The sequence below is a fragment of the Callionymus lyra genome, chromosome 13 (assembly GCF_982586985.1).
Source record: "Callionymus lyra chromosome 13, fCalLyr1.hap1.1, whole genome shotgun sequence".
Classification (NCBI taxonomy): Eukaryota; Metazoa; Chordata; class Actinopteri; order Syngnathiformes; family Callionymidae; genus Callionymus; species Callionymus lyra.
The window spans coordinates 24,110,544-24,136,720 of NC_141830.1; the positions used below are offsets into that span (position 1 = coordinate 24,110,544).

General features: G+C 43.4%; 1 protein-coding gene across 1 annotated transcript; it reads right to left on the reverse strand.

Annotated features, from left to right (window-relative positions):
* Nucleotides 1–393: 393 nt before the first annotated feature.
* Nucleotides 394–26,177, reverse strand: igf2r (insulin-like growth factor 2 receptor). The gene is made up of 51 exons (XM_087804984.1): nt 25,966–26,177; nt 24,001–24,140; nt 22,575–22,693; nt 20,593–20,691; nt 20,293–20,425; nt 20,074–20,185; nt 19,904–20,009; nt 19,681–19,840; nt 18,327–18,513; nt 18,043–18,146; nt 16,898–17,062; nt 16,677–16,823; nt 15,878–16,030; nt 15,679–15,816; nt 15,468–15,618; nt 15,245–15,413; nt 15,060–15,175; nt 14,352–14,505; nt 14,111–14,287; nt 13,947–14,048; nt 13,778–13,879; nt 12,719–12,881; nt 12,479–12,655; nt 12,271–12,417; nt 12,023–12,204; nt 11,322–11,409; nt 11,033–11,242; nt 10,833–10,963; nt 10,641–10,744; nt 10,452–10,585; nt 10,190–10,386; nt 10,001–10,127; nt 9,343–9,474; nt 8,087–8,246; nt 7,905–8,013; nt 7,736–7,817; nt 7,246–7,379; nt 7,022–7,171; nt 6,796–6,954; nt 6,526–6,730; nt 5,742–5,894; nt 5,434–5,668; nt 5,230–5,366; nt 5,031–5,148; nt 3,815–3,961; nt 3,569–3,753; nt 3,319–3,505; nt 3,108–3,257; nt 2,983–3,052; nt 2,329–2,601; nt 394–1,594 (listed from the first exon to the last, which is right to left on the reverse strand). Exons 1-51 carry the CDS (start codon nt 26,097–26,099, stop codon nt 1,436–1,438), a joined length of 7,473 nt encoding a protein of 2,490 aa, XP_087661110.1. The 5' UTR covers nt 26,100–26,177; the 3' UTR covers nt 394–1,435.

A 26,177-nucleotide genomic window follows, 5' to 3' on the forward strand; every position in this document is an offset into this window, starting at 1 on the left:
TGGGAATTGGAAGGACGTGACGCAGTCGTCGCCTCTTTCAACAACTGAAGTCTTAGCTTCGAGTTGAAACCAAGAAGATCAGACGCATGGACATGAAATTCTCCTGCTTTAAATTGTGCCTCTCGACTCCGGACGACTGGTAGGAACTCGAATTCCCAATTTAGAATCTCTGAATGTTGAGTTTCTGGCTCCAAAACAAACTTTTCCTGGTTTAACACATTTATATTCTGGAATAGTCTCGAAAACCTACAATTTTCCAACCATAGATGAAGACACAAACTCGGAACCATCAGCCAAAGTCAGAAATATCTCATTTTAAACCGAAAATTCAAAGTTGATTTAAAAAAAAACTTTGACGTTGACGTTTTAGTGAAGATCACAAATACAAAGATATAGATTTATGGAAAGGGTTGAACCAGTCCCAAGTTTATTTAAACAAGGTGGTAGTTTACCAATCAAAGAGTCTTTGAAGTGAATTTATAATCCCAAAATAATTCAGCTTCAAAGCAAGAAGCTTGGACTTTTTAAATCTTGATTTTGTACATTTTTGCCACTTTGAAAAGTAAGTAAAAGAAGAGTAAATACTAGCTCCAATACTCTTCCCTTAATTATGGAGTTTTGATTTCAGGTTCTTGAATCCAGAGTTTTGGTAAACATTTCGGAAGTGTGAGCTTCAAAACATCAAATACGGTTCATAACTCGCGGCTCTTCAAAACAGCAATACTGGACACTGTGAAAGAAAGAAAATGGCGTCTTCTTTGAGACTTCAATAACCGTCTGTTTCATCGGTCATCGGTCTGGTGAGGAAAGAGTTCAGGCTCGGCCGACAAAACCTTCTCTGGCAAACGGAGGCGACAGAAAAACGACATTCCCTTTAAAGAAGAAGGCGCCATTCCAAGTCCTCCAGCGCTCGTCCGGCGTCCCAGAGCACCGTCGGTGTCGAACCTCGGCAGGAAGTTCGCGCTGCTACGATAAAGTGCTGACGTCATGGCACAAATGAAAAACACTCCTCTATTTACAGGTTTTCTCGCTCACAGTTGGTGCGACCCGGACATGATTCCACCAGCAGACGCTGCGTCCGCACAACAACCTCTTGCAAGGACATGAAACCAAAAGTCAAAATCAAATGTCAAGATTCTATTTCCACTCAAAGGTATCAACTCATCTTATCAAACATGTCGTGCGGACGCAGCAGCAGCTCAGTGAAGACATGTAGGTGATCACTGATCTCACTTCCTGTTTCAACGATGAGAACTCTGCCCGAATGAATTAAATACTGTCAATAAATAAGACACGCAGCAACAGTGGCGACCAAGCGAGTTAAAAGAGGCATCCAACCCAAAAATAAATCCCCAAAATATAAAGTTTCTGCTGTTGTCGGACGTGACGGAGACATTCACTGAGTTCTACTGGGCGGAGGAGAGAGGAAGTGACATCACACCCTCAGCAGGTCCTCGTCACTGTCGTCCTCGTCTCGTTTCCGAGCAGGCGCTGTGTGGTTTCCGTGGCGACGGCCTGACGAGCGAGACCTGCCGCTCTTTCGCTTCTTGTCCGTGTCGTCCAGCAGGCCGACCAGATCCTCGTCGCTCTCCTCCTGCGAACACCAACCCTTCAAAGTAAGAGTCTGGCCAGGAAGCTCATGCAACACCATGAAGCTGGTTCTACGAAGCCTTTTGGAGTAATACTACAGAGCATTGCGGAGTAATACTACTGAGCCTCGTGGAATTATACTACTGAGCATCGTGGAGTAATACTACAGAGCATTGCGGAGTAATACTACTGAGCCTCGTGGAATAATACTACTGAGCATCATAGAGTAATACTACTGAGCCTCGTGGAATTATACTACTGAGCATCATGGAGTAATAATACTGAGCCTAGCAGAGTAATAATACTGAGCCTCGCAGAGTAATACTACGGAGCCTCGCAGAGTAATACTACGGAGCCTCGCGGAGAAATACTACGGAGCCTCACGGAGAAATACTATGGAGCCTTGCCGAGTTATACAGCAGAGCCTCGTGGAGTAATAATTCAGAGCCTCGTGGAGTAATACTACAGAGTCTCGTGGAGTAATACTACAGAGCCTCGTGGAGTAATACTACAGAGCCCCGTGGAGTAATACTACGGAGATTCGTGGAGAAATACTACAGAGCCTCGTAGAGTAATACTATGGAGGATGACAGGTAGAGCGTCATGTACTACATAAAATGGTTTCAAGGAAAGTAAAAAAACAGTATTAATATTAAGGCTCACTGTGTATTATAAAAAGTCCAACTGATGGTATATAGTCATATATATCTACATGTCATGTTTGTTTAACGGACACACCTGAAGGAAGACGCTGCTGTGTGCAGAGGAGTTTCTCAGCGACGACTTGAGAACGCCGGGCACGCTCAGCACCTCGTCCTCGCTGTCGTCCTCCTGCTCATCCAGCGAGAAGGAGTGCAGGCCGTCAGTGTTGACCTTCTTGGTGGTGATGTGGCCGTTGCTGTGGCTCTTGCCGCGGTGCAGAGAGAGGGAGGAGGACGAGGCCGGGGGGGTCTCCAGCTCCTCCATTAGCCACTCCATCTCGTCCTCGCCGCCGTCTTCGTCCATGTTCACCTGAAGCGCACGAGGGCTTGTTTACAGAGTGGACTGTCTTTCTTAATTGAACAAATCTGGAATTATCTGCACGACTCATTGATGACATCTCTGCTCAGGTCTCAGACATGATGAGCACATCCAAACTTATTCAATTTACACCTGATTTAAAAAAAACAAGATCTCTACAGCCCAGAATTACTCTTTAATAAACCTGCGCTTCCCAACTAGAAACGAGATCTTCTGATTCAAGGCCAGAATAATTTGGTGATCATGGCACGAGTCAGAGATTCAAACTTTAAATATTCTGATTCCACCGATCATCTTTCATCGGATTTAAGGTGCTTGACTGAAGGTCAACATGGAAGTCGAGGTGCCTCTTCAGTACAGAACCACACTGACCTTGGAGTACTTGTATGACACTTGGTTTCCTCTCCTGCAGCAGCCAGCCACCTTCTGGATCACCAGCTCTCTAGAGGGAGAAACCGGGTCAGGCAAGTCCGTGGTGTCGGGTCTCTGGAACTCACCTCCTCTCCCTCTTGCGCAGCAGCAGCACCAGCGCACACAGCAGCAGGCCCAGCAGCAGCACGCTCAGGATCACCCCGGCCACACGGCTCCTGTGGGTCGCCCCCGGAACCAGGCTGCTGTCGTCGTCCGTGGTCTGCGCATCCATGGCCCTGAGTGCCGGAGGGAGGGTTAATGTAACGTCTCTACGCTACTCGCGATCATGGGACTCACGTGAGTGTACACACGGTGTCGGTGTGCCACACGAACAGGTACTGGCAGTCGTCCGTCTCCATCAGGAACTCCGGGATGCCGACGCCCGCGGAGGGGTTGCAGTATAATTTGATGGTGGATGTCACCATTTTGGTTTTCTCTCGGCCACACGTGGAGTCTGAGGGGACTGTCACGTCCAGGTTTCCTCCTGAAAGAAGCGCCGCACACCTGCTCAGGACCGAACCGGCGACTCGAGCCGAGCCACACATACCTCTCATGGAGTACTTGGCTTTACTGGACAAGCCGATCCTCCGCCTGTAGACTCCGTTGAGCTTCACCTGGCAGATGTTGGCGCCGACGCAGGTGGCCAGCGAGGCGTTGTTGATGCCGGACAGCTGGATGTGGTAGGTGTAGCGGTCGCCGTTGGATCGGATGTCTCCGGACGCCTGGTGGTGGCTGAGAGGAGACACGAGGGGTCAGAACCAGAAGGTCTGGCCGGTGCTCTGTCGTCTTCTACCTGAAGTAGAGCGCCCCCAGGCTGAAGCGGACGCCCGTCTCAGGAACTGTGATGGTCCCGTTCACCATCTCCACCACCTGCTGCGTCACCGCACACGCTGCTCCGGTCTCCCAGCGAATCAGGAACTCACAGGCCGAGGGGTTGATGCTGCCACACACAAGACAAGATCAGAAATAATCCACAAATAGGGGGTTCCATATGGAAGGACATCAGTGCCTTCGAAATGTTTGAATTCAACATTTCAAAAGTTGAAACTTCAATTTTTGTTTAAACAATTAAATTCAATCATTTCTACATTAAAGGGTTGCATTTTTTTTAAGCAATTCATTAATTTTATACATTTATTAAGTTTTAAATAAAAAAAATAAATTAAAAAAAAGAGTCTTAAATTCACTAATATTTAATTTATAACCTTTTAAATTAAATATAAAACATAGGTATAATAATGTTACCAGACATTACCAAAAGAGTACCGCGCAACTTGATCCAACTTTCAGCCAATCATGCGACGTAGAGACGATCATGTGACAATGTAGACGCATTGACGCGTCAAGTCATTGTGGCAGATTCTAAATAAACGTTATAGTCTGGCGGCACCGTATACCTACATTTTCATATTGAATTTAAAAAGCTAAAAATAAAAATTGAATGCAAGACATTTGTTTTTATTTTTTGGAATTAGAAGTTTATGTATAATATTAAAAAAAACAATGATAAAAAACAACAATTGAATTCTTAAAGAAAACGATATTTTCTAAAACAACAACCAATATTCTGATGACGGTGATAAACTTCCATAGTTCAGCTTTAAACAGTTCAAGTTCTTTAAAACCAGGTGCTTTGTAGAAGAAGAGAAACATCTCCAGAAGGTTTTAATTTTGTATTTAATGTTTATGGTTTCCTACAGACCTTTTATAGGATGGGATTAGTTCAGTTAAATATCATGACATAGCAAGACTCAGACAAAGACAATAAGATATAAATGTCATATTTATAAAAATAAATGAATACACATAGCTAAAGATATAAATATATCACTTTTTATTAATTTGCATTTTTCCACTTTTCTTACTTTGTTCATCGTCAATATTACACTGGCGGTATGCAAATTCAGTAAGTAAAACTATTAATCTGATATTATGTAAATGTATTTACATATTTATACATATAGTTGTGTATTTATTTGATATTTGATGTTATTTTTAAAAAGAGCTACCTTGAGATCTCGGGTCGTCCCACAGTGGTTCCACAGCTCAGTACGATGATGGTCTTTGCCTTCAGGCCGTTTCCACAAACTTCATCTCCAGCCGAGTAGCTGACTGTGATCTTCTCCTCTGTCACAGGACATAACGATGAAGACGTCTTCCGTGTGAAAGGACACAGCGTATTAGTGCAGATTTAGGTATTTTACTCACCTATGTAGCTCATCTCCTGCGTGTGGATGCGGCCCAATGTCTCTGTGGTCCCGTCTGCTTTACGCCGGCACACAGCTGCTCCTCCGGGACATCCTGTGAGTCCTCCGTGGATCTCCTGGCACAGGTTCATGAAGTACCTGCAGACAACCATTACAATGTTTCATTCTGATGCGGCCTGATCCACCATCTACAAACGACACGTACGAATCTTGTCCGTGCTTGAACTTCCAGGGCTCAGTGAGCGAGGACAGGCCCCGCAGGTCGAAGGTCTTGTGCTGGCTGACCAGTTTACATTCCATCTTCTTCGGGGGACAGACGGCGCTGGTTCTCCACTCGAATGACGCGGAGCATCCGGCCGTTTCCGAGAGCAGGTGCGGAGAACCGTGGCCAACAGTCGGGTCGCAGCTGAACAATATGGACGACTGGCGCTTTGCTGTCACTGTGAGACGAGAGGAACATTAAGGGTGAGGTGCTGGAGGTGGTTGAAGACGTGACGCTGGAGCGCTCATCACCTGGTTCACAGAAGCCCCACTTCTTGTCGATGTCGTAGTTGGCGGTGGTGGCGCACCACTTCCTGCCATCGGTCCTGGCGTTGGTGGTGCATTCAGTGTACGTCTTCTTCATGCTGGTGAAGGGGAACACACACTCTTCTCCGTCACTGGTCCCTGGAGCACAAAACAAATACTTGACTATGATAGTACATCAGTGTCAGCGGGATTTTGAATAGTTAAATTCAACATTTCAAACTTTTCAATTTTATTATTGTCTGATGAGGACTATTATAACAAATTCTACATTGAATTTAAAAAGCAACAAATAAAAAAAATATCATTTATTTTTGTATTGTTGTAATAAGAATACAAATATTCAAATTTCTTAATTCAATTCAATAAATCAATGTAACCCTTTAATAAACAATATATTGAACTATTAAATGAAAACAAATTCAACCCTTCATTATAGAAATTATTGAAATAGTGCTTCTTTATTAAATGTATTTATTTATTTTCTATTAATCTGCTGAAAAAGCTTTTATTTCTAAGCTTCATTTTAAATGTTATTCATCACTGTCGTGGATTAAATCGGACAGAAAAAACAATGTACCAATATTTGTCTAATAGTAAGTTTACTATTATTTGTTTTGCTTAGTAAATTTTATGCAAATAAGTATAAAAAATATTGTTTGGTTTCATTTTAAGCAATGACTCATTTACCAAGATATTGACAAGTTAAACGGAAAATGTTGAAGGATTATTGATGAATAAAATGTATAAAAAGAAAGGAGGGGGGGCTCACTTGGGGGACACAGGTCTCCTCCACCGTACTGCATCAGGACGGCCTGCTCCTCGTGCCTGTAATCCATGGTCATGGCCTTGCTGATGCCAAAAGATGCCGCCGCGTCTCCAGAGCCGTACACCTGACACACCGCGCTCTTCTTACAGGCCGATTTGGACACCGAGCCGCACACGTTTATCCGGTACGAGCTGGTGCCAAGAGCGACCTGTCGGGAATACGACTTGTTATTCCATGAGCGAGTGGCGGACTTCCACGTGTGTGGTGGCTCACCTGGACTTCACCAGAGAGGGTGGACAAGTCGAAGGTGTACTGGAGCTGCGAGTCTGTGAGCTGGCAGCCGCTGCTGTTGGTGAAGTCTGGGCACACCACCGGGGTGGCCCACTCGAAGAGGTAGACACAGCCCTGCTGCCTCAGCATCTGAGGGGAGCCCTGCAGGGACAAAAAGGGAGGTTCAGCAGGAAGATGAGACACTCTTCTGTTTAGGAGAGAGACCGACCAGCTCCAGTCCTCTCTGACAGGCGAAGAAGATGGTGGATGTGTAGTTGTGAGACGGGTCTTCCGCACATGTGGTGGAGCTGGAGTAGCTGATGCTGACTTCCCCCGTCGCCTTGTTGATCTGAGGCCCGCTGGTGGTCCGGCCGATATCCTTGTGAGACAGAACCAGAGAGTTACAGCCACAGAAAGATCGGGAGCGACGATGAGCGACTGAAGGTGACCTACAATGGGCGGCCCGTCGGCAGGGTCCATGCAGACCGCGGCTCCGGCTGGGCAGGAAACTCCGGGGATCGGGTTCAGAGGCAGACAGATGTTGATGTAGAAGTCAGGAGATTCTCCACTCGGGTCCAGTGCGTCATCTAGAGCATGTGGGTCGAACTCAATGACAGAAGTGGCAGAAATATTTGAGCAGACTTGGTCGTGGGCAGAAGAGGGAAGGGTCTAATGTAAAATCTTTGCATTTTTGCTTCATTATATGGAAGTGAATCATTTTTGTCCATCCATAATCTCTGTTCCTTATCTAATCTTAAACACTGACATGTTAACCGGTCGACCACATGAACCTTTATCTACTTTTACTTCCATTTTTCATCTAGCGAGCCACATAAAATCACCTCATAAGCTAAATCTGGCCCTGATTCAGAGTTTGACTCGCGTAATCTAGAAGTTCATGAACACAAGGTTCAAACGTCATAAGCCAGCAGCAGAGCCCGACCTGAGGCGGTGTAATATCCGCTGACGTGGATGAGAGGAGTCAGGTCGATCAAGGCAGAACCGTTCTGCACCGAACACGTGACCTTGAAAGCCAAAAAGACAGAAGACGTGTTTTTAAAAATGGTCCAGTAATGATGAATGTGCTCGACTTAACACAAAGATACACTCACAGGTTGTTCGCAGGCCAAGTGTGTGTGCACGGAGAAGAAGTGTGTACACGTGTCGTCATCCGAGTCTACCAGCACCGGCTCCAGGGGTGCTGTGCCCATGTTAGGAGGTCTGCAGGGACACGTGGTTGTTAGAACACGTGTGTTCCGTTGAAGGTGAAATTCAGCATTGAAAGAGACGCAACCTGCAGATGAAGTGGATGACGGTGCTGTGCTTTAGTTTGGCGTTGGCGGGACACAGGCTTCCACCTTCATACGTCAACTCCAGGACGTGATCCTTGTAGGAGAGCTTCCTGCTCACCTGTCCGCCACTGACCACGCTGTTGCCGTCCTTCACACACACCGCTTGGAAACACACATGAAAACAAGTCAACACTTGATGTACAATCACAGGATTAAACATTTCAAATGAGCATCTCTTAAGTTTATCTCATCTGGAAAACACAAACTAGAAGCTAGTTAAGCAATACAAATTCAGGAATGTTTCAAGTCCTAACCCAGAAGCTAAAGCTGTTGAAAAGTCAAAGTACAGGAGTTTTAAATATGTCACAAAGTACAAAATAATAATCTAGGTTTAATCATTTATGTCATTTGAGACATAAGGATAGACGTTCATAAAGCCAGTTGTGTTTAGCTATACATTTTCCAGCCTGAAACACGTGCTACAATCATTAGGAGACGTGCGTCAATGTTTCTGCGGCTCTGACGTCAAATGTGTTAAAATTCAATCCCTGTCTTTGTTGATTTTGGAACCCTGGGCTGCATTTCCACGTGTGGACGGAACTGTGGAGGAATCAATTACTTTATCACGCAACCACCGGCTCAGATACGGAGCGTGGCGTCAATCATCCACCAAGGCGGGACAGCACGTCCAAGAATCACGTGCAGCACTCACCATCATCAAATCAATTTTATGTTTGGAACTACACGTGTACAAGATAAATATACACATCTGATCCAGTTTAAAATCGCACATGGAGCTCAAGGATCTAAAATCGAACTTCCACGTTTATATCTAGAAGTCAGTTTGTGAAAAATGTAAGATGTTAAAAGGCTCCTTAAGTCATGCTCTTGACTTGGCTCTCCAATATATTCTGGAAGTAAAAATTTAAGAAATAATCTATATCAATCAAACCTTTCACCTCCCAAACATAGTCCTGATTTTGAGGCTTGATCCTTCGCATCACAAACATAAACCCAGGATTGTTATTCAGTCGAGCAAACCAACGACTGACTGAGTAAGAAAATCTGGTCAAAGGTTAAGTCAGTCATGAAGAATCAGTAGCTCAGGAGTTAAAGCTGATCTGGTTGTAGAGGAAATTACGTCTGTGGACGAGCTGAAATAAGTTTTCCCCGTTCATACTTATATTACACCTGGTGGTGTCATGAGTTGATTCTGTATAAGTCATCTGTCGACCATGAGCATGTGAGAGTCGCTTACCGGCTTCAGGCTCACAGCCAGTGTTGGAGATGTTCCCACAGATGTTGAGGCGGATCATCTTGTGGTGGTCCTTGTGGTCATAGACGGTGTAGCCCCCGTCCCGGGTCAGACTGTTTAGGTCGAATAAATGTCCTGCCGAGGATACAAAAGTATCAATAATGATTAACCTGCATTTTCTGCTCATATATATTGTATAATGTCTATAGAAGATGTCTATAGAAGTTAAAATGTTAAAACTTATAGAAGTGCTCTTGAGTTTTAAGCCCCAGCACTTATTGCAACAAAAATGAAAGTTTATGAAAACTACTACTACTACTACTTCGTCAGTTAAAGGCCATGTGAAACTCCAATTCTCCTGACTTACTCATATGTTTCAAATGTTGAAGTCTTCCTCTCCAAGATGAAGAAAGTCCCTCATCATGACCATGTTTTGAATTTATTAATTTATAAAGTTGCACTGAAATCTAGGCGAACGAGAGGTTACGCCCGCTTTGTTTATCCACTGATTTCCTTGAAGGTGGAGACTTTTGGGATTGATGACACGCATTGACAAACCTCGATGTTCGATCAATCACAGAGAGCGGGTGTGTGGTTATGGTAAACCAAGATTTAATCTCCAGAAAACAAAGATTTTAATGTCGTGAGACCAAACACTGACCTGTGGCAGGGTTGGTGACTCTGCAGTCGTCGTGCTGGGCGCTGCTGAGTGGGCAAGCAGCCGCTGTGAGCCATAGGAAGTTGAAAACACAGTCTTCCACCGCCGAGATCAACGTTGGCCTGGAGTCCTGCGAGCATAACATTTGTCGTTTGCTAGCTTATCGTAAACTGATCGATGTATGCGACATACCACTTTGTCTTTGTCGCACTTAAATCGGATGATGCTGGTTCTGTTCCGGACTCTGTCTGGACACAGTTCGCCGCCGGAGTACTGAAGCTTCAGCACGCTCCCTTCGCTCGTGGGGCCAGACTTCACCTCACCGAGGCTCACGTAGTCGTCGCCGACCTTCACGCAGGACGCAGCGGTGGACGGACACTTCCAGGATCCTAAAGGCATCATGAAGCAGACACATGTTGAGATCTGTCTCTTGACCTGATCATCTTCCACCGACCTCCCTTCTGCACCAGCGATCTGCAGACGTTGATGTAGAACCTTCTGTTGGTGTCGTCTGTGGATGGCTCTACCTCCCAGTTCTGAGAGTCCATGGCCAGAGGTGAGAGGTCGTACGAGTGACCCTGACCATCGCTGAGGGCATAAGAGTGTTAGCTGGTGGAGAAAGAGACAATGAAAGGACCAGTACTTGTAGGAGCAGCTGGTGGTCTTGACTTGGGTGCAGGCCAGAGCAGTGGGCCAGTTGAACAGGTAGGTGCAGTCAGGAGTCTCCTTGATGAACTCTGGCGCTCCCTGCAGTTAACAAGACATGCATGCAATTATGAAACGGGTGAAGAGATCTTCAGCTTCTTTTGTGTCGACCTCTGAGAATAAAGCTTACAGGATTCATGTCGGGGCTGCAGGAGAAGTAAATCTCAGTGGACCTCTGGTAGATCTTATGACAAGTCTCTCCGCCCGTGTAATTCAGGATCAGCTGGTCTCCCACCTGGCTCAGAACCTGGTTGGCCATCCCTGCAGGGTCATGTATGGAGGTCAGACACCTGCGTAAAACTGAGATTGAGACTCTTCTGATGACCTAACCTGCGATCTTGTGGCTGCCTCCGACTGCCTGGCACGACGACACCCGGTCGCTGCCCGTGTCTTTGTGCGTGCAGACGCCTTTCTGCAGGCCGCAGCAGACGGACAGGTGGTAGATGTACTTGTCGCTGTGCACAGGGTAATCTTTGTCCTTCAGAGGGTTCAGGTCGAAAATGTAGCCAGTTCTGGGGTCGCTGACCCGACAATCCTCACCTGGAAGCACAGGATGTTCAGTCGGCTTCCTCCCACACATACTCCTCATCATGCAACAGATGTGAAATGGTCACAATACCCTGAGATTTTCTAATCGGACACGCCTCCGACGTCCTCCAGATGAAGACATACTCACAACCGTCCTTACGATCATACATGGGGGAGCCCTGGAAACACACACTGTAATCTTTTTTGCCAACATTACAAACTGCAAAAACGGCTACATGTTCGTAACAATGTTAGGAGGAAGAAGGAGAAATGAGAAAAAAGAAAAAGAAAGCAGATTTGGAAGGATTGTGGGCCAGGTTCCGAAAGTAGGACGAAACCCAAACCTGGAATGAAATGGATATAACTAAAAAATATACAGATATTGGAAAAATTGGAAACAGAAAGAGGAGAAAGAGAAAGGGAGAAGACAAAAATAAAATAAGATGAAAGAGTGAAAGAAAAAAGACAAAAAAGAAAGAGACGGAAAGATGAAAAAGAAAAGAAAGACAAAAATAGAGGAAAAAAATTAAATAAAGGAGCGAAAATAATAATAACAATAATAATCTTTGTAAAAGTAGAAATGATAGAAGGTAAGGAAAAGAGAAAAAATGAGGGAGGAAGGAAGAAAGAAAGAAAATAAGTAAGGAAGATAAAGAGAAATAAAACAGGAAAGAAAAAAGAAAAAAATAAGTAAATTAAAAAAAAAAAGATAAAGGAAGGAAGAGAAAGAAATAAGAACAAAAACAAAGTAGGAAAGAAAGAAAAGAATAAAAAGAGAAGAGAGAGACTCACCGGGTTGTCGTCACACTGGAAGATGATGCGTGTGGAGTAGCGCCGGCCGCTGTTCACACACTCGTCTCCGTTCTGGTACACGATGCTGATAGAGCCGTCCTCGCCTGCCTGGGGACTGGACTGTACGTAGCCCAGGTTGTAGTAAACGTTGTCGATGACTGCGCACGACCCCAGGGGACCCACTGCAGATAAGAGGGGGGGGGGGGTCAGTGTGTGTCAGGAGTGTTGCCAACGAGCGAGGCGCTCACCTGGGCAGCCCTTCACAGGAGGCAGGGGTCGGCACACGTTTATGTAGAAGGAGCGGGACTTCCCAGTGTCGGTATCCATGGCGACCCAGGGACTGTCCTCTTTGTCCCGCATCAGGTGACTTAGGTCGTACTCGTTACCACGGGAATCTGGACAATAAAGTTTGGTGAAGCTGAAGATGTTGATGCACCAGCAGAAGTCATGGCGTACCGATGATCTGACAGTCCACCGGCGCCGGCACGCAGGCCAGTGTCGTGGAGAACTCGAAGAGGACGTCATGGATGGCATGGGTGGTGAAAGAACCCAGCTCTTCTCGCACCAGCTTCAGAGACCCAGAGTCTTCTTTGGGGTCACAGACAAAGTTGATGGTGAAGGTGTCTCGAGAGGCTGTGGAGGTGGAACAGACGACGTCACTCTTCAATATTCAGATGCTCCAACGATGCTGCTCACCTGAGGTGCTGTCCAGAGCTCCTCTGTAGGTGAGCTTGAGCAGTCCGTCAGTGGAGTACTGCAGGGTCTTCTCCACTCCCACCGGGCTCACAGCACGTCCGTCCTCCAGCTCACAGCCCGCAATACCCTTCCCACACTGCTCCACATCAGAGCAGATGTTCACCTGAGGACCAGAGCACAAGTCCCAGAGTATTTACCAGACCTGATGATCCAACCAAGTACCCAATGGAGGGACACACACAACACAGTAGGAAAACTGAAAAGTTGTAAATAATAAAAGTATGAAAACATCAACAGATAATAGTGTTTAAAATTGTTTAATAAAATATAGCAGCATTACTTGACAGTGCGACATACTATAATCATAAATTACATTTATGTATAATATATGTTACAAAAAGACAAAAAGTTGAGGGGAAAAAAAGGAGAAAGAATACAAAAATGTAGACAGACAGAATGAGAACGAAAGAGAGTGAGGTAGTAAGAAAGACGTAGAAAGAGAAAGATGGAAATAAATTAAGAGAGGGGGAAAAAAAACATGCAACTAAAGAAAGACAAATAAAAGTAGTAGAAATAGCCGGGCAGGCAGTTAGAAAGAAAGTAGAAAGTAACAGAAAGTGAAATGGTGCAAAAGAGGACAGTTAAAAGTAAAGAAACCAAAAATAAACACTTGGGTGAAAAGATTGACAAAATGAGGAAAAAAGTAAGAATGAAAAAAGGGAAAAGTGAGATGGAAGAAAAGAGAAAGACAAAGAGAAAAAAGAAATAAAGATAGAACTTTATGACGGAACATAAAAACAGTGAAAGTAAGAAGGTAGAAAGAAAGACAAACATGAGAAAGAAAGTAAGATTTATCGAAAAAAGATAGAAACAAATAAAGAAATACATAGCAAATGGAGGAAAATGACAGAAAGGGGAAAAAAGAGACATAAATAAGAGAAAAATGATGCTATGATGAGATCAAAGGATACTGAGTGACACTACTACAGAGTCGGTCGGTTCCTTCAGTCTAACATAGTGTATGTGATGATGTAACCATGAGTGTAAAGACTGACTGACCACATAGTCTTTGCCGTTAGCGTTGACCTTGTAGCCTGCAGGTTTAGCCAGAGGCTGGAGATTAAAGAGCAGGCCGGTGTTTGGGTCGACCAGCGAGCAGCTCTGAGAGGACAGAACAGGTCAACACTCTGAGGGCTCTGATGTGCGAGCGAGCAGGAGCGACACTCACGTTGTTGGAGTTCTTGGTGGTGGTGATGGCACAGGCGGCACTGGTCTCCCACTTGAAGATGGCGGTGCAGTTTTGAGTCATGAAGAATCGAGGGCCGGTCGACTGAGGGGTGAAGCCAGAGATCAGTGAAGACCATCGCTTTAAATCGGGGCTGCTCCACCTACCACAGTTCCTCTGGAGCAGATCAGGTGGATGAGTGTGGTGTACACGAGCTTCTGTCCATCAGACATGCAGGTGGAGCCGTCAGTGAACTCCAGCAGGAGCCGGTCACGGCCCTCGATGATCGGCCCTCGTCTAGAAACGCCCATGTTGCTGACCTCCACCACCTCCTTCATGGAGCCCTGGACCAGACAGTAACCACCGTGATGTGAAGAAGACCAGGATGACACACTTATTGTTTCTCACCTCCTCAAACTTTTTCTTACACACAGACGCGTGGCGGTCGCAGCCCTCCACGGCGTTCAGAGGCCGACACACATTGATGTAGTACTTCCACAAACTCTTGCCCTCCGTCAAATCCATCACCTGCCAGTTGCTCCCAGAGGAGGAGCGAGACAGGCTGCAGAATAACACATACTTTTTACTACACTACACTAGTAAACAGTTCTTATGGAAACATGGATTCAGTAGTTTGAGTACACAGCAGTGTTAAGTACTCAGATAAGTAGTAAATGTATAAAGGAGTGAAAGTACACAACAGGGTTTAGTACTAAGAGAAGTAGGACAAGTATTTAGGATTGAGAGTACACAGAATTGTTCAGTACTTAGAGAAGTAGTGGATGATTAAAGGAGTGAAAGTAGACAGCCGTGTTTATTACTCAGAGAAGTAGTATATGTATAAAGGAAAAAAAGTACACAGCAGTTTTAAGTACTTAGATAATTAGTACATGTGTAAGGAGTGAAAGTACACGGCAGTGTTTAGTACTTAGAGAAGTAGTACATGTGTAAGGAGTGAAAGTACACGGCAGTGTTTAGTACTCAGAGAAGTACTACATGTGTAAGGAGTTAAAGTACACGCCAGTGTTTAGTACTTAGAGAAGAAGTACATGGGTAAGGAGTGAAAGTACACAGCAGGACAGTAGTACTCTAATATAAAGAGGGTCATGTGATCACCTGGACAGGTCGTACTGCTGCAGGGTGTTGGGGTCGGTCACTAAACACTCATGCGGCCTCTCTGGACATGCGTACGACGTGTACCACCTGAAGTTGTACGTGTACTTGTCCTCCACCTGCACATGAGACAAAAACACGTCAGTGTTGTGAGGATGAGATTCTCCTCGCGGTCTCACACTTCCCACCTGGAATTCAGGTTGTCCGGCGCCAGCCTCTGGGTCACAGAGGAAGGAGATGAGCGTGGATCTGAGCGTGTGCTGCTGATTGTTGTACTTGGATCCGTTAGAGTAGCTGAGCTGGATCAGCCCGTCGTAGTAGGACAGTCTGGAGTTGGCTTGCCCGAGACTCCAGGAGCTGATGGGAACACAACATGAGCACCAAGAACGCTAGTCCAGTAAAGCAGCTCACCTCTTCTCAACCTGACACGCCCCGGACTTCTCTGGACACTGAGCTGCTTCCACCGGGCCGCACACGTTGATGAAGTAGTTGTAGCTGCCGCTGCTCAGGTTGTAGTAGCCGCCGCCGGCTTTGTTGAGAGGAGACAAGTCGAAGGAGAATCCTGGAGGAGACGCAGAGTCATCAGACTTTACACTGATCCCATGTTTCACAGCGCACTCACCCGCCTGAGCGTCCTCCACTTTGCAATCGTCTCCTTGGGTCCTAGAGAGGACGCAGGCCGCCGCGGTGTACCACTCCATCTCGTAGACGCACTCGTCGTCAGAGACGCTTCGGAGAACTGGAGCGCTCTCCAGGTCTCCTGCAAAACAGAATAGGTGTGAGTAATGGGCAGGTTAGGATTTGACTTCGACGTTCTTCACCTGGTTTGCACTTGAGTGTCAGGATGGTTTGAATGAGAGTGTTTTTGCTGCAGTAACCTCCGTCAGTGTAGAGGATTCTGATGTCGTTTCCTTTCTCGGTCTTCTGAGGAGCGGAGAGGAAGCTGCCCAAACTCACCACCTTTTTATTCTTATCTGATGAAGAGACAAAAAAAGATCAGTTTCTGAACCAACCACCTTACAGGTACAACAAGAATGACAGGTAACAGAAAACTTTAACACCATCAGAATATTTAATGGTTCAATTTTACACTTCAAATGATGAAATCTTGTTTTTATTGAAATGTTTTTTTTATTATTATTATTTCTTAATAATTCAATTCAATAATTTGTTTATAGAAATGTGGATTTTTAAATAAATAATTCAATTTGTGCATTGAAAGATTATAATTGTTTTATATTTACTAATGAATACGTTTTTATTTTATATCTTTTAATTTTAATATGCTAATTCCAATTTTCTATATTCCATATTTTATAGCTTTTTAAATTCAATATAAAAAAGCTGGTATAGTAGAACAACTAGACAATATTAAAGGAGATCCGAGCTACTTAATCAAACTTTTAGCCAATCATGGGGGCACCATTATTCATATTGAATTTTAATCTAATTAAAAATCATGTGGTTACAAAAAAAAACATTTTAAATCATTGGAATAAGAATATAAAACTTAATGTGCAAGAAAGATGGATTTATTTTGATAATATAAGGTATATATAAAAAAAATGATTACAAATTTGCACTTCAGATTCCATGTTAAAAAAGTGTTATTCCACTCACCGACAGCACAGATGGCAGAGTTCTCTGGACACCCGGCGGCCGCGCCGTCCTGAACCAACTTGTGACAGACGTTGAGGTAGAACCTTCTCGGGTCAGTCTCTGGAGCGTTGGCGTCCACGGCCTCCCAGTTCCCGCTGCCGTCTGACCCTGAGGCAACAAACGAGGAAGGGATTCAGCACATCACCTGCTGTTCGTCCACTTTAGCGCGGTCTGGAACTCACCGGGAAACCGCGTGAGGGGTGAAAGGTCATAGTGCTTGCTGCCGTCGTCCAGCCGGCACAAGAGATCCTCCTTCTCCTTGACACAGGCGTGCGCCGTCTGCCACTCGAAGTAGTACGTGCAGTCTGTCTCGCCCGTGAAAACTGGGCTACCACGGCCCTCATTGGCTAGAGAGAACATGGATGTTAAGATCTTCCTTCAGAGATCAGTAAAGCTCTCGTCTGAATCCCTGCTGGATGACCGAGCTTAGCCACAAAAGTCTGCCATCTCAGTGACTTAAGCTTTAGATAGTTCATAAACAGTGAGTTCAAATGTGACTTAATAGAAGTGGAAACTTGTCTCAAGAACCTCATTTTCAGGATGATGGAGCAGTTTGTCTGAAATAACTAGCCTGCATCGTAGTCACGCTGGGAGTTGCAATAGCAGGGAGCTCCGATATCAGAGCTAAATCAATAAAGTTTTATCAATCTACATCTATATATCTATCTACATTTGTTTAAAAAAAAAATAGGCAGCAACAGTCGCCCTAAAAAGTCATGAAAAAACAAGGAACCGGATCGGCAACTTTTGCCTGTAGCTTGTGAAGTCAGGCTGGATCTTTAAAACAGATCATGTTTCAAGTTTATTTAACCATCCCTCTTTAATTATTATTAATAATTAACCCTTGTGTTGTCTCTGGGTCAAGATGAACAACCTCCACCACTGCACATGTATTTATGGAAGCCAGGGAGGTCGTTGACCTTGAACCAGAGACAGCACAAGGGATACCACACATTTGTTTTGGGTCCTTTGGTTCACCTTGACCCTGAGATGACACAAACCTTTTAATACTACCCTCTGTTTTAGAGTTTGTTGTTCTGAATGTTAAATAAAAATAATAGTTAATGTAAAATTAAATGTTGACCTGTCAACAATTTAATATTTATTTTACATTGTAGTGAATATTGTTTTCCCTCTTAACCCTTTTTATTTGATAGAAATATCTATTTAAAACAAGTTAGTAATAGTTATTTGTAAAGCGCCTTAAGTACACTTTTTTCAGTTTTCTATACGTTGCTCAAGTTTTTTGCTTTTCCTTCATATTAAGGCTTAGTTACGTCTATTCCTGGTGTAGATGATTAAATATAAAACTACATAAAAAGCTCACTTGCGTTCCTGTTGCACTCAAAGTTGATGATGGTCATTCTGTGGAAACCCGTGGAACACATGCTCCCGCCAGGGTAGGTGAGAGTCAGATCTCCGTCTGAGTAGCTGCACAGTGGAGACAACACAAAACCCTCATGATGACTGCTTCTTGTCATATCATGTTTGTCAAGATGACAAAGCCTTAACAACACAAACACGGAAACACACTTGCACCGACACAATGTGGATATAAAGACTAAAAGCACAACTATAAACCAAAACATCATCATAAGAACACAGTCTCACCGTAACGTCTGGTTCTGGTAGCGCCCGGCTACTTTCTTCACGTCCTTGCTCTTCTTCACTTGACAGGAGGAGATGAAGTCGCCAAGATCACTGCACTCCGTAGTGTGAACCTTCCCGCACACGTTCAGATAGTAGATGTAGCTCTCGTCTCCCTCTCCGGAATATGCATAATATGGATGATCATCCACTGCACACATCACAAAACATATTACTCTGTTGTCTCTGCCTCCGTCTGGTGGTAGGATTGTGTTAGTTGAGGAACAAGGATATATTTGTAGTACTGTCGAGTACTTGATTCTGGTCTTTACAGAAGTGACACTTGACGAAGTTGTAACTGCCGCCTTTCTTTTTCAAACCAAAATATAACCAAACAGCAGCTTAAAAAGTTGCTGGAGTCACTGTATCCACTCATCCTCAGACATTGCAGATTCACAGTAGTTCAATTGCAACACACAAATCCACAAACAGCATTAAAATGTGTTGGTTTATATATTAAATGTAAATAGAAATTAAAGTTATTTATTTATCTGTTTAAATATACAAATAAAGTGCAGTTAAATATCAATACAGTGTCGTGGAAAAAAAAGGCGGAATATTTAAGTGTATCGACATTTTCTAACACACCTAGCTTATAGTGAATGTTTTGATCCTTTTGTCTGCGGTTTATCAACATTTTTAAATGTCTTGATAATAATTTCAAAAAGGAATGTTTCAACTTTATAACTTGATGACAACTCTAAACAGGCATGCACAATCAAAGTGAGATGAATCATGTGAATTACAATTACACTCTTTCACCAGGATTCTATCTATTTAGATTTTCAAATGTCAATGTTTAGGTGGCGTAAGCTGCTGTGATTGGACTTGATACAATCCTTTAATGAAACCATTACGGTTTTATCTATGACTCTTCAGACGTGCAACATTTGAAATGTTGAATATCACGTTCAAAAATAAGGGGTTGCCACATACAGTATGTTGAATATGTTCCTCAATTCTAAAAGAGTCTCAGAAGAAACTTCCTCTTAAAGCAGTAAAAATAACATTTGTGCTTCTATAATAAAGGATCATGTGAGGGAGGCCCGTCTTCAAGTATCATGATCACACACTTTCCTTTAGATATTGTCCGTCTTTAAGTTCTATGCGATTTATATTCAAGTTGCCATTCAAATAATTGCAAAAATGTCTTTTATTTTTTTTCATATATATACAGTATATGCTTCTAACATTCTTTTACCCCCACTTCAAATTCTTCCTGCCCCTCCAATATTATTATTTTCACATTTATGATGTACGTTGTGGATTTTTGAAAAAATATTAAAAGGTTTTTCTAGTAAACATGTGTGAGACTCACATCTGAGGGTGAGAGGCGTGAGGTCGATGGAGATGTCGTGCTGATCACTGGTCAGCCTGCAGGTGTGGCTCTCCAGGTAGTCTCTGTGACAGGCGTACTCCGTCACCCACTCCACCTCGTAGCGACAATTTGACTCGGCCGTGAGTTTGGGAGTGCTGGCCTGTGAAGGGGAGAGTTCAGCGACAGGTTGAAGCTGAAGAGGAGGAGGTCTGTCAGAAGCTACCATGAGTCTGCTGGAGGGACAGATGAAGGTGATGGTGACCGCGGGGTCGTGACCGTTGCAGATGCTGGGAGAAGAGCCGGCGACGCCTTCGTAGCGAAGCCTCAGCCTGGATCGATGAGAAGAAAAATAATCTCGGTGATCCCAGGTTCTGACGAAGGTGCGGACGTTACCTGTCGCTGGACAGAAGCTCCAGAGCGCTCGTCGGAGAACCCATGTTGTAGGATCCATGACTGGTGACCAGGCAGGCGGCCGAGGCCGCCTCACAGGCGGTCTGCTGCCCATCTGAGAGAGGAACAGCGTGAGATTCTTCAGCTGATAAGGTGTCACATGTGCGCTCTGGTCACATGGTTCTCTGATAATCAAGTGTCTCGTGACGTCCTGCCACTCACTGAGGCTGCGGCAGATGTTGATGTAGAAGTTCACGCTGTCGTCGCCGTCGTCCACCAGGTAGCCGTCGCTGGTCTTGATCAGAGGACTGAGGTCGTGTTTCTTCCCGTCAGAGTCAAACACGTAGCAGGGAACCTGCACGGCAGAGGCGGTTAGACTGGCTCGTAAAATAAAAGGAAACGAGATGCAAAAAACAACAACAAAACTGTCGCTAAATACATTAGTGTGTAAATATAACTCAGTGGAATTCTTTTCACACGTTCTTGAAGAGTTCACACCCACAGCAATGGCAAATCACGTACCTCTTTGTGTGGCTTGAACTTGTCTTTCTTACAGGCGGCGTAGGTTCTCCACTCAAAGTTATGCACGCACTGTGAAGTTGCCACGAACTCCGGGGTCCCCTGAACAGACCAGACACATGAGTTTGAATGACGAGACCAGATAACATCAAATCAAGAGGGAATCCCAGATTCAGTCCCAGTCTTTTAAATTAAGTTTTATTTTTAATCATAGTGCCATAGTTCATGTATGGTTTATATTTCAATAAAGTTTGTATAAAATAAAATAATTCGATTTTTCATTTACTAAAATCATGAAAATATTCATTGCGTTTTCCGATTTTTGTGTTGCGATTGAACTTCCAGCTGCTATATGGCAGCAGTCAATATGTCCTCTACAGCTAAACGAATATCCTGCAAGATCCCTGCATTGACTGAGGACGAGAGGATGCAGTGGACGCAAGCAGCTTCTAAAGCTGATGTTTGGACATATTTTGGTTAAAAAAAAAATTAAAGCAGTCACGAATTCGTTAAGAGTCATGTGGTCTTTAAATTCTGCAACACCAGAGTCAAGTACTCGACAATACTATAAATATATCCTTCTTACTACAACATCGATATAGATATATATAGATATATATATCTATATATATCTATATATATATAGATATATATAGATATCGTGTCAGCCGATGTGGTGGTATAGTAATACGTATCACCAAACTCTTGCCAATACACACCCCTTAATCGAGAGTTAAACAGGCTTCCTTAAAAGGATCTGTGCAATTAAATAGAATTTGCACACAGCTGTGTTCACTGAGAGGGAGTAAGACAAGGAGAGAGTTCAGATAAAAGGCTAGGTGGGCAGTTTTTTTGGACTGTTTCTTCATTTAAAAAAACAAAACATCCGTCAATAAAGAGCCAGAGCTTTGTGCCAATATAACATTCATTACGGTAGCTTCTAAATGATCGGTGTAAACATTTTTGAAAAGAGAAAAAAGAGCCAACAATGGCAAGTTTAAGTCCTACCATAGCAGCTAAAAAAGTCCCACAATCAAGTTGAAAACCAGCCAGATAAATAAAAACACAAATAACCTAGGTTATAAATATATTATGCAAAGATTATTAACAGCCGTAGCGGCTTCTGCACGTAATCTCCAGTTTCAGCTTGAGCACAGGTGCACATCAGCTTGTTTAGTTTCATTTGTTTCAGAGCTGTTCTGCAAGTTTCGAGGTCTGATAGAAAGACAGAGACAAATGAAGCACTTGCCTCAGTCAGACTCGATGAATACAATGAGAACACCGCTCTTATGTTAACCCTGAATCACCAGTCCATGTTACTCAGGTTTCAAGGTTGAAGGCAAGTTAGCACATACAGCAACGACACTTATGGAAACTGGAGCTTAAGACGGTTGAATGCCTGTTAAGGACGTCGATAAGAGCCAACTGTAAAATTCCCCATCTGAGGCTTTACGTTCCTACTTGTGTACTTCCTGATAACAACATTTCTCACTGCTGAGAAGTAAACACACTCCTATCTCCATTTACTTTTCTTTACCCTGAATCCAAAAAATGTAATTAATAAGAGGAATTTTCTCAGACAAAATATCAAAGGAGTGACTTGTAGGAAACACAATAGTCAGAATGTTGGCGCACACCCACGCCAGGTGACTCATTTTGTTTGAGGTGGATTTGAAGGTTTCACTTCCTCTCGATAAAGAGCCGAATGTCACATTCACAGCTTCCGTATTACCCTTATTTCATCAAATGATCACGAGTCTCCCAAACACTAGGACTAGTGGTGACCTTGGCTAACTGTACAATATTATAATTGGCATCATTTAAGAAACACTTGAAAAAACTATTTGATATTTCAAAAGCCACACAAGAGATTTAATCGTCCTTCCTTGTTGTACTGTCACATGTCATCTGGAACACGTGAACACCATCAATTATCTTCCGATGTAGAAGGACCTCCGAAGGAAACAATAAAAAAAGAGTCTTACCATGGTTTTCCCGCACTGGAAGCCGAGGGTGGCCTGAACGTTGGTGTTGCCTTCTTGACATTTTGACGTGCTGTTAAAATCCAGCACAGTGCCTGAGAGAGTCCGCAGGGTCAGCTCACCTGCGGGGACAGACTCTGAATCATCAGGAAGAATTCAAGTCAACAAGACCCCTTGACTTACTGACTCTCTAACCTTTGAAATGAACAAGTAGCAGGATCACTGCACAGATTCGATGTGATCGAGCAAGCAAAGATGTGAGACACGGAGCGCCCAGAATAGGGATGACATTGTGTGGGTTTCTTGTATTTCATCAATTCGATCAATCAATGCTGTCCTACTCTATACACTCCTCTTTCATCTCACTGTATCCTCCCTCACTCTTTTCTCCGTTCAGCCGTCCACCCGGTCACAGCAGGGGGCTGTCAATACCGAGTCTGGTTCTGCTCGAGGTTTCTGCCTTGTAAAAGGAAGTTTTTCTCGCCACTGCCACACTGTGATTGACACATTGTTGGGTTGCTGGGATGGGTTTTTCTTTTCTACAATATAGTCCTACTTAAACTGTGAAGTGTCTTGAGATTAAACTTTAATGGCTGGATGGGTAAAACAAAAAAGCTGTAAGCACATAAATGTAAGGAAAATAGTTTGAAATTACTGTTTTTCCATGAAGACAGCAGATTCCTTTAAAATGAAGAAACGTCAAACATTTACCGACTTTATGAGCACAACTTGAACTCCAAACAACTGCAGTGTTCATTTTTTTAAAAGGGATCTAAAGTCTGTGATCTTTTGTTACCGTAGATAAGTTCCTGACTCACGGTATGTTGCACTACAGATTGACCTGGTAAGAGTGAGAGAGTGAGAGAGTGAGAGAGTGAGAGAGCGAGAGAGACAGCTGCCCGTCGCTCTCACACAGTTCACACTGTATAAACCGGTGACATTATCATCAAGAGGAAAACTTAACCTAACCTGGGGGAGAACCTGGGAACGACCAGACAGAGATTCACACCACTTTGACAAAACTAAATGGACTGAAGAGAAACAGAGAGCAGCTGATTGTGTGGCTGAACGTTTCAGATAGATAACAAGGTCAAGGGTCGTGTGATCAGTCAGCTGATGTGATTACCTTCAGATGAACTTGTTTACATTAGAAACTCTTGAGCAGGAACAAAAATCTAGTCATTTCATGTGACTCTGTGATCTTAACTTGCTGACCTACGAGTTTTTAAAAATAAACGATCTGGGAGCACAAACATGAAGGTCACCAGAGATCTAAATGAGACAAAACACGAGATGATGTCTAGTCAAGTTGATGAAAATGTTGCTCCCCTTTAAGAGAGTCAGTATGTGTCCACATTTGCTTCTCTGGTCATTTATAGATGCTGGCGTGCCCGAGCCGGGCCTCGTGTTCACTGCGGATTGTACTCACCGACAGACTGGCTGTTGTTGGTGACCAGGTTTCGGGCACAAACGGCAGTTCCAGGGCCACAGCTGGTCGAAGGTGAAGAATCACAGAGCTTCAGCGTGTAGCTGATTTTATTGTCTTGGTCGATGGCCTCCCACTTGTAACTGAGACACAGGAAGTCATCAATTATTAAAAACACTATTTGTGATGCTGGAGGAACTTCGACATGATGCATCTGAGAAAGACATTTTAAATCGGGCAAAACATATGTCACGTATTCTCCATATGTTATCAATGATGTTCACACTGAAGGGTTTTACAGAACAATCGTGGTCACTGCCACGATGACAGACAGACAGAAAGTAGAGTTTCTGGCGCGTTTAGGGGAAAAGATTAGCAATGACAGATTGTTTTGCACATAAAAAGGAGAGACACGGTTGGAGAATGAATATTGGAAGAAAAGGAAGACATTAATGAAAGTTAATGGAATAAGGTGAAGAATTAATAACAATCATTTTTATTTCATGCAAAAATAATGTCAAGTTTATCATTAATGCATTTAGCAGAACTATTCTATCATATTCCATTTTCCTTTTAAGTACATTTTATTTTTTAATTTAGTCTGATATATTATTTATTTGTATTAATATTACAAGAAAGGGTAAATAAACTCACTTGACATCACATTCTTCTTGAATCTATACATTAAAATGATCTTTAATTTATCATTGAATACATATGTTTTTCAACAACTTAATAAGTCTTGCCTGTAAAAGGCGCACGATCTGTCATGTCAGACAGATACACTGTGCCAACTGCTTTTGTGAAACATGTAATTAAACGTCGACACCAGACAAGAAACATTTATGAGCTACAAAATATTACTTCATAGATTGAGTAAAGAACACTTGATGTTACAAGCGTCATAATGGGAGTTTTAAACATTTAATCAAACTGTACGTTTTTTGGAGGTATCAAAAATAATATATTTTTAATATAACCCCTTTAACTGCTGTACATTTTACTGTTACCAACAACTAAATAAAGTTCAATTAAATAAACTCAGTGTTTATATTAACATGTTCTGTTGCTGAGAGGAGATCATTGAACAAACTACTGTCCATCATGGATGATGACAGTCATCCTCTGAACACTGTCATCAGTGAGTAGAGAAGAAGATGGAGCATGAATGCTGCTTCCCAGGTGCAAAACAAATAGACTCAAGGACTCATTCATGCCTCGGGCTATTAAATTGTACAATTCTGAGTTCGGGGGCAGGAGTGGAGTAAAAGTATCTGGATGTTCTGTTCTATGTTAGTCTTTGTATCCTTTGTCTTTGTTGTTTTACTTTGATCTATGTTCTTTGTCTTTAAACTTAGATTGTGACATATTGTTCTTTCTCTTTATGTTCTTGTTTTTATTTGAATTTGATTTATTTTTTATGAAAAATTGCTGTATTTTCTGTGGCTATTGGGAAAAAAACCAATCAATAAAGTTTTACCTTACCTTACCTTAGCATAATTCTTTAATGCTAGCATTTCTCTTGTTAGCATTTTCTATTTGTTGTAACTAATTAAACTGAATGTTTAGCAATGTTTGTAAGCTTTTAGATAAACATCGTCCTCCTCAGGAGCTCGACTGAGAAATACTCAGAAATACAACATTAACGGATTATTTTTGAAGAAATAAGGAGTAAAGGCTGTGGCGAATGTGTCCCATAATGAGAGACTGTGCACCTTTGTTTTTAGCATTGTAGCGTTAGCCTGCTAGCTTGACTGGTTCTGAACCGGTGCCGTTTAAAAGCAATAATTCAAGTTATGAAAAGTCCAACAAAAGGCTGAGTCATGTTAGTCCTGGTGTGTGGTTCGAATGACCGTGTCATGGTCCAGAGAAACACATGTTCACTCAGGGGGTGAATCGAAGAAGACTTCAATGGACAGACAGGAATAACAGCAGGTTTCGCTGCTGCTTTGTTGACCCGGTTCGTACCTGCAGAGGTCCCGGTACCATTGGCTCGCTTCCTCCTCCGCTCCCGACCGGACCAGCGCGCATCCCATAGATAACAGCGAGCAAAGCAACAGCTTGAGGGGCGAACCAGAACCCAGGTTCTGTTTGACTAACATGTCTGTGTCGGCTGTGTGCTCGGAACCCGAACTACGACGACATGATACAGCAGAGTGTTCCGGAGCAAATCAGTAGGA

What these genes read in the sequence shown, in the direction of transcription:
- igf2r (XM_087804984.1), bottom strand. Translation starts at nt 26,099, where the DNA reads ATGTTAGTCAAACAGAACCTGGGTTCTGGTTCGCCCCTCAAGCTGTTG. An exon ending in TCCGATTAGAAAATCTCAGG is followed by an intron (nt 11,243 to 11,321) that starts GTATTGTGACCA and finishes CTGTGCTTCCAG; the next exon opens with GTGAGGATTGTCGGGTCAGC. An exon ending in GTCAGAGAGGACTGGAGCTG is followed by an intron (nt 6,955 to 7,021) that starts GTCGGTCTCTCT and finishes TTGTCCCTGCAG; the next exon opens with GGCTCCCCTCAGATGCTGAG.